Source organism: Oncorhynchus kisutch, linkage group LG14 (genome assembly GCF_002021735.2).
Source record: "Oncorhynchus kisutch isolate 150728-3 linkage group LG14, Okis_V2, whole genome shotgun sequence".
Classification (NCBI taxonomy): Eukaryota; Metazoa; Chordata; class Actinopteri; order Salmoniformes; family Salmonidae; genus Oncorhynchus; species Oncorhynchus kisutch.
The window spans coordinates 6,837,620-6,851,485 of NC_034187.2; the positions used below are offsets into that span (position 1 = coordinate 6,837,620).

Sequence of the window (13,866 nt, forward strand, 5' to 3'; positions counted from 1 at the left end):
CAGTATGCTTAGGGTCATTGTCCTACTGGAAGGTGAACCTCCGTCCCAGTCTCAATCTCTGGAAGACTGAAACAGGTTTCCCTCAAGAATTTCATTGTATTTAGCACCATCAATCATTCTTTCATTTATGAACTCCATCAATATCAAAGGGGGTGAATACATCATATGCACGCACCACTTTTCCAGTTTTTATTTTTAGGAATTTTTTGAAACACGTTATTTTTTTCATTTCACTTCAACAATTTTGACTATTTTGTGTATGTCCATTACATGAAATCCAAATAAAAATCCATTTCAATTACAGGTTGTAATGCAACAAAATAGGAAAGGGGGATGAATTATTTTGCAAGGCACTGTGTGTCAATCTAGCAAACCAGGTAACTAAAAGCAACTTTCTAAACAATGTTTTGGTTCGTTTCTAGCTTGTTAGCTAGCTAACGTTAAGTTATCTGGCTAGTCAGTTGATATAATCACCATATTATAGCTGAGAATGTCTTCTCTTTAGCAAATTTGTATTCATTATAACAGGAACATATAAAACTCACAACAAGATCATTAGTTGCAAGTTAATAGCGAGCTAATTACAGAAAAAAGCTTACGGTTGTGATTGTGACGAAATGAAAACAGTGCATTCTACATGACTATGGGCTTAACGTTAATTAGACTTTGGTGCAGGTCATGTTATCTTCACATTACCGTCTCTGGTAAACACAACATAAATCAACGTTTATTCGTCACATGCACAGGATACAGGAGGTATATTGCTTCTACACATGCATTGCTTGCTGTTTGGGGTTTTAGGCTGGGTTTCTGTACAGCACTTTGAGATATCAGCTGATGTACGAAGGGCTATATAAATAAATTTGATTTGTATAGTTGGTACAGTGAAATGGTTCCTTGCATAATGGAGTCTTTTGTTTAGACATGTAGCTAGCTAGCTAGCTAGCTAAACAATGAACTATAATCCCAACGTTACTACCATGCATGAATCTGAAACTAGACAAGTCAGTTAAGAACAAATTCTTATTTACAGTGACGCCCTACCCCGGTCAATCCCTCCACTAACCCGGACGATGCTGCCCTATGTGCGCCGCCCTACGGGACTCCCAATTCACGGCCGGTTGTGATACAGCCCGGGATCGAACTAGTGTCTGTAGTGAGATCTCTAGCACTGAGATGCAGTGCCTTAGACCGCTGCGTCACCCAGGAGCCCCAACAAACTGGCAGCGCTCGAAACCAACTAGTTTCAATGTTAGCTAGCTAGCTAACATTAGGCTATAACTAGCAATGCAAATGGTTTTCTGAGATACTGTACTAATAATATTACTACACAGATCGTACACTTAACGTTAGCTAGCGAGCGAGCCAGCTGACGTAAGCTAGCTAGCTAACAGCTAATGCTTTTAACTTGCAATGAAAATGACTTTCTTACAAAATTAGAAATGTTTACTATCGTATTAAAATGTAGTTAGCTAGACTCTCTTACCCGTATACATGGACGAACGTTTATCCCTCTCCGTCACTATGGTTGCGCTTAGTTTGAAGATGTAAACAAAAGCCTTCTGTGTGTTCTCTTTTCGACTCCTTATATATTTGCAATCGAACGCCAGAGTTTTCTCCTCTTACTCCTTAGCTATAATCATATTGTGCTTCCACCGGGCATTACAATGACGTCAAAACTTGGTCAACTTCTTCCGTGACAACTATACTGTTGTTGATTGGCGTTTCAGAAGAATCTACAAGGTTCAATTAAAATGTTTGTTTTTTTTACCTAAAAAAAGGGATTTCCTCATTGTATGATTAAGTCCGAGAGTCCCAGCATGGCACGATTGTCCTCCAGAAAGAGGAGAGCATTAGCAACACATTGGAAGTTATTTGTGATATCGTAAAAAAAAACCAATCTGTGTTAGAAAGGATTACCTACACATACTGACCAGCTCATGTTAGAGACGGAAGCGTGCTACATGGTAGACCAATCAGAACTCATCTCTTAGCATGTCCAGCCCACACTAACTAGGCGCGTAATTTAAAACATTTTATTTTGTATTTACAGATGGCATACAAGTTTATTATTAAGACACTTGAAAGGTGACATGTTTCAGAAGGCATTTCTATAAAAAAAAATGTATTTTTATGCTCAAATGCCTCTCCTGTGAAGTAGTGACATACACCTAGTGCCCTGAAACGAGTCACAAATATAGATGTATAAATACAAATATAATATAAATATATACATGTTCCCTTCATCAATGTTTATTTTATAGAGAGAGAAATCTGAGGTCATCTGCCTTTGGCCTAAAGAGCAGGAAGTTCATCAAAGAAATAGGAAATACAGACATTGCCATCCTACAAGAATATGGTATAGAGGAGATGGATCCACTGGTTGCCCCCTACTGTAGGTTATTGAGAGCTGGTAGTCCCATCCACCAAACTACCAGGTATGAAACAGGGAAGGGACTCAGGGGGAATGCTAATTTGGTACAGAGCAGACCTAACTCACTCTTTTAAATTCATCAAAACAGGAACATTTTATAGTTGGCAAGATACTCAAAAGGAAATGATTTCAACAGAGAAAAATGTCCTCCTGTGTGCTACCTATATCCCCCCCACTAGAATCCCCATACTTTAATGGCGACAACCTCTCCATCCTGGAGGGGGAAATCAATGATTTCCAGGCCCAGGGACATGTACTAGTCTATGGCGACCTAAATGCCAGAACCGGACAAGAACCTGACACCCTCAGCACACAGGGGGACAAACACCTGCAGGTGACAGCATTCCCTCCCCCATATGCCCCCCCTAGGCACAACTACAACAACATAACCAACAAAAACGGGTGTAATTGTAATTGAAGAATCCATAGACTCTAACCACTTCTGGGAAAATTGGAAAACACTAAACAAACAACAACACAAAGAGTATCCAATTTGGAGATGTATGGGTATGGTGGCAGGGTAGCCTAGTGGTTAGAGTGTAGAGGTGGCAGGTAGCCTAGTGGTTAGAGTGTAGAGGTGGCAGGGTAGCCTAGTGGTTAGAGTGTGGAGGTGGCAGGGTAGCCTAGTGGTTAGAGTGTAGAGGTGGCAGGGTAGCCTAGTGGTTAGAGCGTTGGACTAGTAACCGGAAGGTTGCAAGTTCAAACCCCCGAGCTGACATCGTTTCAAAATCTGTCGTTCTGCCCCTGAACAGGCAGTTAACCCACTGTTCCTAGGCCGTCATTAAAAATACAATTTTTTTCTTAACTGACTTGCCTGGTTAAATAAAGGTATTAAAAAAAAACACTTCTCCAATCTTTTTGGCCTTATAACAACAAACAGCAAAAACATGATACATGATCAAATACAAATCTTCGAATCTTTAGAATCAACTATTAAAGACGACCAGAACCCACTGGATTCCAGAACCCACTGGAATCTCTTATTACATTGAATGAGTTACAGGACAAAATAAAACCCTCCAACCCAAAAAGGCCTGTGGTGTCGATGGTGTCCTCAATGAAATGATCAAATATACAGACAACAAATTCCAATAGGCTATACTAAAACTCTTTAACATCATCCTTAGCTCTGGCATCTTCCCCAATATTTAGAACCAAGGACTGATCACACCAATCCACAAAAGTGGAGACAAATTTGACCCCAATAACTACCGTGGAATATGTGTCAACAGTAACCTTGGGAAAATCCTCTGCATTATCATTAACAGCAGACTCGTACATTTCCTCAGTGAAAACAATGTACTGAGCAAATGTCAAATCGGCTTTTTACCAAATTACCGTACAACAGACCATGTATTCACACTGCACACCCTAATTGACAACCAAACAAACCAAAACAAAGGCAAAGTACTGAGCAAATGTCAAACCTCGATTTACTGCACAGATTCTGTCAGATCTGGGCCCTGACAGTAAATCTCATTAAGACAAAAATAAATGTTTCAAAAAAGGTCCAGTTACCAGGACCACAAATACAAATTCCATCTAGACACCGTTGCCCTAGAGCACACAAAAATTAAACATACCTTGGCCTAAACATCAGTGCCTCAGGTAACTTCCAAAAAAGCTGTGAACGATCTGAGAGACAAGGCGAGAAGGGCCTTCCTTCTATGCCATCAAAAGGAACATAAAATTTGACATACAAATTAGGGTCTGGCTAAAAATATAGTTATAGAACCCATTGCCCTTTATGGTTGAGGTCTGGGGTCCACTAACCAACCAAGAATTCACAAAATGGGACAAACACCAAATTGAAACTGCATGCAGAATTCTGCAAAAATATCCTGTGTACAACGTAAAACACCAAATAATGCATGCAGAGCAGAATTAGGCCGATACCCGCTAATTATAAAAATCCAGAAAAGAGACGTTAAATTCTACAACCACCTAAAAGGAAGCGATTCACAAACCTTCCATAACAAAGCCATCACCTACATAGAGATGAACCTGGAGAAGAGTCCCCTAAGCAAGCTGGTCCTGGAGCTCTGTTCACAAACACAAACACACCCCACAGAGCCCCAGGACAGCAGCACAACTAGACCCAACCAAATCATGAGGAAACAAAAAGATAATTACTTGACACATTGGAAAGAATTAACAAAAAAACAGAGCAAACTAAAATGCTATTTGGCCCTAAACAGAGAGTACACAGTGGCAGAATACCTGACCACTGTGACTGACCCAAAATTAAGGAAAGCTTTAACTATGTACAGACTCAGTGAGCATAGCCTTGCTATTGAGAAAGGCCGCCGTAAGCTCGTCTATGTCCTCTGTCCTGTCTCTGCTTTCTCTCTGTCCTGTCTCTGTCTCTGGCCGCTGTAGGCAGACCTGGCTCTCAAGAGAAGACAGGCTATGTGCACACTGCCCACAAAATGAGGTGGAAACTGAGCTGCACTTGTAAAGAACAAACACCATTGTAAATACAACCCATATTTATGTTTATTTATTTTCCCTTTTGTACTTTAACTATTTGCACATTGTTAAAACACTGTATATAGACATATAATATGACATTTGAAATGTCTTTATTCTTTTGGAACGTCTGTGAGTGTAATGTTTACTGTTCATTTATATTGTGTATTTCACTTTTGTTATCTATTTCACTTGCTTTGGTAACGTTAAGGTATGTTTCCCATGCGGATAAAGCCCTTAAATTGAATTGAGAGAGGAAATTCAGATAGACGGATGAGCACTCTTTAGTGTTGTATAGGGAGTGTGTGTGTGAGGTGTTCTATACATGAGAGGGCATACTGAGTCAAATGGCTTTGTATATGTGGAGAGGGGAAGGGAAAACTGTGTGTTTGCTTGAGTGGGAGGAGAACGGGGTGGCAGAGTATGTGAATCACATGATCTTTCTGTCTCTGTCTTTCTCCGTCTCCCACTCTCTCTTTGTCTTTTCTCTCTGTCTCTCTTTTCTCCGTCTCCCCTCTTTCTCTCTCTCCTCTGTCTTCCCTTTTCTCTCTCTCCTCTCTGTCTCCACTATTCTCTCTGTCTCTCTCTCTCCCCTCTCTCCCCTCTTTCTCTCTCCTCTCTGTATCCCCTGTTCTCTCTCTGTCTCTCTCTCCCCTCTGTCTCTCTCTCTCCCCTCTGTCTCTCTCTCCCCTCTGTCTCTCTCTCTCCCCTCTGTCTCTCTCTCTCTCTCCCCTCTGTCTCTCTCTCTCTCTCCCCTCTGTCTCTCTCTCCCCTCTGTATCCCCTATTCTCTCTCTGTCTCTCTCTCTCTCCCCTCTGTCTCTCTCTCCCCTCTGTTTCCCCTATTCTCTCTCTGTCTCTCTCTCCCCTCTGTCTCTCTCTCTCCTCTCTCTCTCTCTCCCCTCTGTATCCCCTATTCTCTCTCTGTCTCTCTCTCCCCTCTGTATCCCCTATTCTCTCTCTGTCTCTCTCTCCCCTCTGTCTCTCTCTCCTCTCTCTCCCCTCTGTCTCTCTCTCCCCTCTGTCCTCTCTCTCCTCTCTCTCTCTCTCCCCTCTGTATCCCCTATTCTCTCTCTGTCTCTCTCTCTCCCCTCTGTGTCTCTCTCTCCTTCCCTGTCTCTCTCTCTCCCCTATGTCTCTCTCTCTCCCCTCTGTCTCTCTCTCCCTCTGTATCCCCTATTCTCTCTCTGTCTCTCTCTCCCCTCTGTCTCTCTCTCCCCTCTGTCTCTCTCTCCCCTCTGTCTCCCCTATTCTCTCTCTGTCTCTCTCTCTCCCCTCTGTCTCTCTCTCTCCCCTCTGTCTCTCTCTCCCCCTCTGTCTCTCTCTCTCCCCTCTCTCTCCCCTCTGTCTCTCTCTCCCCTCTGTCTCTCTCTCTCCCCTCTCTCTCCCCTCTGTCTCTCTCTCTCCCCTCTCTCTCCCCTCTGTCTCTCTCTCCCCTCTGTCTCTCTCTCCCCTCTGTCTCTCTCTCCCCTCTGTCTCTCTGTCCCCTCTGTCTCTATCTCCCCTCTCTAAATCACATTATCCAGAATAAGAACAATAAGACAAAGCGAAAACATCCAACCAAAATAAACAGGAAATACAACCATTTCATATATCTATATTATAAATAAAAGAGATCTGGCATAATTAGTTATGAAACAACATTTAACATATTGTTCTGCACTGTGATATTAAAATATAACATCGTTATGTTTAACTCCTTGTGTAGTTAAAAGGCACAGGGTGATACTGTCTTCCAACTACATCATCCAGACACCAGTCCATCCTGTTTAAGGTTGTTGGTCCACGAAGCAGAAAGGAGAAGAACAAGATTTGTGTGTTTGTTTCCCTTTACATGGTGGTAAACTGGCCCAGGGTTTGCTTCAGCTTCTCAGCAATCTGACCAATGAGAAGAAAACTACATTAACCATCATGCAACAGGAGACAACAACTACATTAACCAGAGCATGCAATGGCAGATTACAAGTACATTAAACAGCATACAGAGACAACTCAATTATATTATTGCAGACCAGCGAGATCTACTGTCTCTAACCAGAGCATGCAACAGGAGACGAGAACTACATTAACCATCATGCAACAGGAGACAACAACTACATTAACCAGAGCATGCATCTACAGTATTACTCTTTAGACTTGTGTGATATAGAGCACATGGATGTCTTTCAAACCATATTGTCTCTATCCAAACATATGATTCTTTCAAAACATCATGAAACACAATAACCCCCTCTCTCTTACCGATTCATAGAACCCCCTCTCTCTTACCGATTCATAGAACCCTCCCTCTCTCTTACCGATTCATAGAACCCTCCCTCTCTCTTACCCCCCTTACCGATTCATAGAACCCTCCCTCTCTCTTACCGATTCATAGAACCCTCCCTCTCTCTTACCGATTCATAGAACCCTCCCTCTCTCTTACCGATTCATAGAACCCTCCCTCTCTCTTACCCCCCCTTAACGATTCATAGAACCCTCCCTCTCTTACCCCCCCTTAACGATTCATAGAACCCTCCCTCTCTCTTACCGATTCATAGAACCCTCCCTCTCTCTTACCGATTCATAGAACCCTCCCTCTCTCTTACCGATTCATAGAACCCTCCCTCTCTCTTACCCCCCTTACCGTTTCATAGAACCCTCCCTCTCTTACCCCCCTTACCGTTTCATAGAACCCTCTCTCTCTTACCCCCCTTACCGTTTCATAGAACCCTCCCTCTCTTACCCCCCTTACCGTTTCATAGAACCCTCCCTCTCTCTTACCCCCCTTACCGTTTCATAGAACCCTCCCTCTCTTACCCCCCTTACCGTTTCATAGAACCCTCCCTCTCTCTTACCCCCCTTACTGTTTCATAGAACCCTCCCTCTCTCTTACCCCCCTTACTGTTTCATAGAACCCTCTCCCTCTCTTACCCCCCTTACCGTTTCATAGAACCCTCCCTCTCTCTTACCCCCCTTACTGTTTCATAGAACCCTCTCTCTCTCTTACCCCCCTTACTGTTTCATAGAACCCTCTCCCTCTCTTACCCCCCTTACCGTTTCATAGAACCCTCCCTCTCTCTTACCCCCCTTACTGTTTCATAGAACCCTCTCTCTCTCTTACCCCCCTTACTGTTTCATAGAACCCGCTCTCTCTCTTACCCCCCTTACCGTTTCATAGAACCCTCTCTCTCTCTCTTACCCCCCCCCTTACCGTTTCATAGAACCCTCCCTCTCTCTTACCCCCCTTACCGTTTCATAGAACCCTCTCTCTCTCTCTTACCCCCCCCTCTTACCGTTTCATAGAACCCTCTCTCTCTCTTACCCCCCTTACCGTTTCATAGAACCCTCTCTCTCTCTTACCCCCCCTCTTACCGTTTCATAGAATCCTCCCTCTCTTACCCCCCCTTAACGATTCATAGAACCCTCTCTCTCTTACCCCCCTTACCGTTTCATAGAACCCTCCCTCTCTCTTACCCCCCCTTACCGTTTCATAGAACCCTCCTTCTCTCTTACCCCCCTTACTGTTTCATAGAACCCGCTCTCTCTCTTACCCCCTTACTGTTTCATTGAACCCTCCCTCTCTCTTACCCCCCCCCTTACCGTTTCATTGAACCCTCCCTCTCTTACCCCCCTTACTGTTTCATAGAACCCTCCCTCTCTCTTACCCCCCTTACCGTTTCATAGAACCCTCTCTCTCTCTTACCCCCCCTTACCGTTTTATAGAACCCTCTCTCTCTCTTACCCCCCTTACCATTTCATAGAACCCTCTCTCTCTCTTACCCCCCTTACCGTTTCATAGAACCCTCCCTCTCTCTTACCCCCCTTACCGTTTCATAGAACCCTCCCTCTCTCTTACCCCCCTTACCGTTTCATAGAACCCTCCCTCTCTCTAACCCCCCTTACCGTTTCATAGAACCCTCCCTCTCTCTTACCCCCTTAACGTTTCATAGAACCCTCCCTCTCTCTTGCCCCCCTTACCGTTTCATAGAACCCTCTCTCTCTCTTACCCCCTTACCGTTTCATAGAACCCTCCCTCAGGACCCTCTCTCTCTTACCCCCCCTTACCATTTCATAGAACCCTCCCTCTCTTACCCCCCTTACCGTTTCATAGAACCCTCCCTCTCTTACCCCCCCTTACCGTTTCATTGAACCCTCCCTCTCTTACCCCCCCTTACCGTTTCATAGAACCCTCCCTCTCTCTTACCCCCCCTTACCGTTTCATTGAACCCTCCCTCTCTTGGCCCCCCCTTACCGTTTCATAGAACCTGATCTGTTCTTCCAGGTAGAGCTGCATGACTCTGTTGTAGTCATAGATACGGTTGCTATGGAAGTGGTTCATCTCAGCTGTATGGAAACACAGATGGCAGGTAAGAGGTTGTGTTACACAGGTGAACGTGTGTGTGTGTGTGTGTGTGTTACCTTGTAGTGAGTAGCACATGATGCTGATGCGTTTGGCCATGGTCCCTTTATCCTGTGTGTTGATCTTCCCTGCTGCCACCATCTTGTCCCCTTCCCTCACCTTCTCTATAGCCGCCTACACACACACACACACACGCACACACGCACACACACACACACTTGATTTAGCTTGACCAGCACTCCTGGAGAGCGGAGTTTGTACTTTTAGGACTATTCCATTGGTTCTACTGTTACGGGCCAGCACTGCTCAACAAACTACTTCTTCAACTTAGTCGTGATCTGACGTGTATCAGGCTACAATACTAAATAATAATACTAGTTGACAGTAGTAGAGTAGTATCTGTTGTGTACCTTGTGTACTCCGATAGTATCAGGGAAGCAGCCTAGTAGCCCTTTGTATTCGTTGTTGGTTTCCATCAGGAAGTGAAGGTCTTTTCTGGGCTGAAAGAAATATACATCACAACAGTTTATTTTCACTCAGGGTCTGTAGTTCGACCTTCAGAGACAATGAGACAATGAGAGAGAGAGAGACAGAGGGAGAGAGAAAGAAGGGTGATTGATAGTAGAGAGAGACAGAGTGGGAGACAGGGAGAGAATGGCATAGAGAGAAAGAGGGGGCGGGATGGAGAGAGAGAGAATGTATTCAAAAGGAAGGAAGGAGGGAGAGAGACGAACAGGAAATGCCTCAGGGACAGGAAGAACATAGATAACCTATGTGTGTGTGTTACCTGCTCAGCTACGATCTGTGAGATCTCCTCGTATGTTTTCCCTGCAGCTGTGAGAGCATCTGTGAGTGTGGCCTCTCCTACACCACACACACACACACACACACACACACACACACACACACACACACACACACACACACACACACACACACACACACACACACACACACACACACACACACACACACACACAACAGAGACCCAATTGATCATAGTGTACAGTTTAGTGACAGTACTATGACAGTAGCCAGCAACACAGAGCATACATTTGGGGTGGCAGGGTAGCCTAGTGGTTAGAGTGTAGAGGTGGCAGGGTAGCCTAGTGGTTAGAGTGTAGAGGTGGCAGGGTAGCCTAGTGGTTAGAGTGTAGGGGTGGCAGGGTAGCCTAGTGGTTAGAGTGTAGAGGTGGCAGGGTAGCCTAGTGGTTAGAGTGTAGAGGTGGCAGGGTAGCCTAGTGGTTAGAGTGTAGAGGTGGCAGGGTAGCCTAGTGGTTAGAGTGTAGAGGTGGCAGGGTAGCCTAGTGGTTAGAGTGTAGAGGTGGCAGAGTAGCCTAGTGGTTAGAGTGTAGAGGTGGCAGGGTAGCCTAGTGGTTAGAGTGTGGTGGTAGCAGGTAGCCTAGTGGTTAGAGCGTTGCACTAGTAACTGAAAGGTTGCAAGTTCAAATCCCCGAGCTGACAAGGTACAAATCTGTCGTTCTGCCCCTGAACAGGCAGTTAACCCACTGTTCCTAGGCCGTCATTGAAAATAAGAATTTGTTCTTAACTGACTTGACTAATTAAATAAAGGTAAAAAATATATATTAAAAAATCCTCATGGGAGTCAGTCAATACCTGTATAGCCACTGGTGTTGAAGACAGATGACAGGTTCTGAAAGGCTTTCCCAATCTTCTGGTACTCCTTACGCAGAGCTGAACACATCAGACACCTGGTTTTTAATGCAGTACGACTTGGAGGAAGTTTGTAGTTTTAACAGAGTATGGCAAGGAGGGAGTTGTAGTTTTAACAGAGTATGGCTAGGAGGGAGTTGTAGTTTTAACAGAGTATGGCTAGGAGGGAGTTGTAGTTTTAACAGAGTATGGTTAGGAGGGAGTTGTAGTTTTAACAGAGTATGGCTAGGAGGGAGTTGTAGTTTTAACAGAGTATGGCTAGGAGGGAGTTGTTAGTTTAACAGAGTATGGCTAGGAGGGAGTTGTAGTTTTAACAGAGTATGGCTAGGAGGGAGTTGTAGTTTTAACAGAGTATGGCTAGGAGGGAGTTGTAGTTTTAACAGAGTATGGCTAGGAGGGAGTTGTAGTTTAACAGAGTATGGCTAGGAGGGAGTTGTAGTTTTAACAGAGTATGGCTAGGAGGGAGTTGTAGTTTTAACAGAGTATGGTTAGGAGGGAGTTGTAGTTTTAACAGAGTATGGCTAGCAGGAGTTGTAGTTTTAACAGAGTATGGCTAGGAGGGAGTTGTAGTTTTAACAGAGTATGGCTAGGAGGGGGTTGTAGTTTTAACGGAGTATGGCTAGGAGGGAGTTGTAGTTTTAACAGAGTATGGCTAGGAGGGAGTTGTAGTTTTAACAGAGTATGGCTAGGAGGGAGTTGTAGTTTTAACAAAGTAGGGTTAGGGTTGAGACTGGGTGTGGACATGAAGTTGGGGTTTAGAGTTGTAGTTTTAACAAAGTAGGGTTAGGGTTGAGACTGGGTGTGGACATGAAGTTGGGGTTTAGAATTTTCAGAGAGGAGTGTAAGGAAGAGTTTGTAGTTTTTCAAGGCAGGAAGGGTGTGTGTGTGTGTGTGTGTGTGTGTGTGTGTGTGTGTGTGTGTGTGTTTCGCTCCTCACGGCCTGTGCAGCGTTTCCAGTGTATGTTCCCAACGTTCAGCAGGTCTTTAACTCCATCATCCATCTCTTTAGTGAACCTACTGAACAACTCACACTTCTGCTCCCTACACACACACACACACACACACACACACACACACACACACACAGCCAGATAAGAACCAATGTCAAATAAGCATCTGAAATCTGTGTGTATCTATCTACCATACGTACACTTCTATTATGTCTAACTCAGGAGCTTCAGGGTCGATGAGGGAGAAGACCATTGGTCCAACACACTCATCCTTCTCTGCTCTCCTCTTCCCGGTCTTCCACTCCTGACCAAACACATACACACAGACAGACAGAGAGAGTGAAGGACTGCACTCCTGTGTGTGTGTGTGTGTGTGTGTGTGTGTGTGTGTGTGTGTGTGTGTGTGTGTGTGTGTGTGTGTGTGCGTGTGTGTGTACCTTCTCGTCTCTGTATGTGAGGAAGAGTTGGAAGACGTCACTGTTGGAGACGACGGGATGTCGACACATACGACACATCCAGCCCTGCAGTCTCTCCATCCTCATCTTGATAAACTCCTCCTCAAAACGACCTGGCAAGATGGAGGAATGGATAGAAGAATAATAATAATAATAATATTGCATTTGACGACCACTCTTCTGCAGACGACCTGGTTGAACTAATTGGTCCTTGGTCACGCTCCTACTCACTCCACCTGTTATCACTTAATAACAAACTTGTGTGCCATCTGTAAATACGAATACAAATGTTAAATTAGGAGCCTGGTTGGTTCAGCCACAGAAAAAGACAGCAAGCTTTCCCGCTAGCCATGATTGGCTGGGATAATGAGTGGGCTGGACATGCAGAGAGATGAGTTCCGATTGGTCTGCCATTCAGCATGCTTCTGTCTATTTGAGCCGGTCAGTATGTCTAGGTAATCCTGTCTAACGCATCTTTAAATAAATAAAAACAAAGATATTGTGGTATAACTGCGTAAGTGTTGCTCTCTACTTTCAGGAGGACAGAGTTTTGAAATCAGTGGAATTAGAGTATGATGGCTAAGGAGACCTGTCTCTGGATTCCATCTTCCATCTAAGGGAAACCATGGCAACCGTGAGAGAGGGAGGAGCGTCCATCCATGTATAAGGGTAAGATAGTCCAGCTTGCTACATTTTCAGATATTACATGTTTAAAAATTTTGTCAGAAAGTTGTATTCATTTCATGTTAAAGTGTACTGTTAGCTAGCTAGCTAACGTTAGCTGACTAGCTCGCTAGCTAATATTACACGTATGATCTGTGGGGTAATATTATTCGTATCTCAAAGAAATTTGGTTTGCTAGTTATTAGCCTCATGTTAGCTAGCTAGTTAACACGGAACCTGTTCTTCAGCTTTTGGACTATTAAATTGTAATTTCCTGTATAATACTAATACTTATACTAAAAATGGTATTATATTATACTGATACATTTTCTTTATGTTCATATTATTATATTATTATGTTCATATTATTATATTATTATTATTATTATTATATTATATTATTATTATTATTATATTATTATTATTATTATTATATTATTATTATTATTATTATTATTATTATTATATTATATTATTATTATATTATTATTATATTATATTATTATTATTATTATATTATATTATTATTATATTATTATTATTATTATATTATTATTATTATTATTATTATATTATTATTATATTATATTATTATTATTATTATTATATTATTATTATTATATTATTATTATTATATTATTCTTATTATTATATTATTATTATTATTATTATATTATTATTATATTATTATTATTATTATTATATTATTATTATTATTATTATTATATTATTATGTTCATATTATTATATTATTATTATTATTATTATATTATTATTATTATTATTATTATATTATTATTATTATTATATTATTATTATTATTATTATTATTATTATTATTATTATATTATTATTATTATTATATTATAATTATAATTATTAT

General features: G+C 42.5%; 1 protein-coding gene across 3 annotated transcripts in view; it reads right to left on the minus strand.

Moving 5' to 3' along the window:
- Positions 1-6,310: 6,310 nt before the first annotated feature.
- Positions 6,311-13,866, minus strand: part of snx9a (sorting nexin 9a) — a 29,209-nt gene continuing 21,653 nt past the window's right edge. For 2 of the 3 annotated variants that reach the window (XM_031787732.1, XM_031787731.1), the window contains exons 10-18: positions 12,303-12,433; positions 12,066-12,169; positions 11,853-11,956; positions 10,859-10,936; positions 10,029-10,105; positions 9,652-9,741; positions 9,301-9,415; positions 9,134-9,225; positions 6,311-6,780 (exon numbers count right to left, since the gene is read on the minus strand). In XM_031787732.1, the coding sequence (XP_031643592.1) occupies positions 6,733-6,780; positions 9,134-9,225; positions 9,301-9,415; positions 9,652-9,741; positions 10,029-10,105; positions 10,859-10,936; positions 11,853-11,956; positions 12,066-12,169; positions 12,303-12,433 (839 nt within the window). In that variant the 3' untranslated portion in view covers positions 6,311-6,732. Of the gene's footprint in view, positions 6,781-9,133; positions 9,416-9,651; positions 9,742-10,028; positions 10,106-10,858; positions 10,937-11,852; positions 11,957-12,065; positions 12,170-12,302; positions 12,434-13,866 lie in introns of all 3 variants that reach the window. The other variant, XM_031787730.1, reaches the window with a different exon arrangement.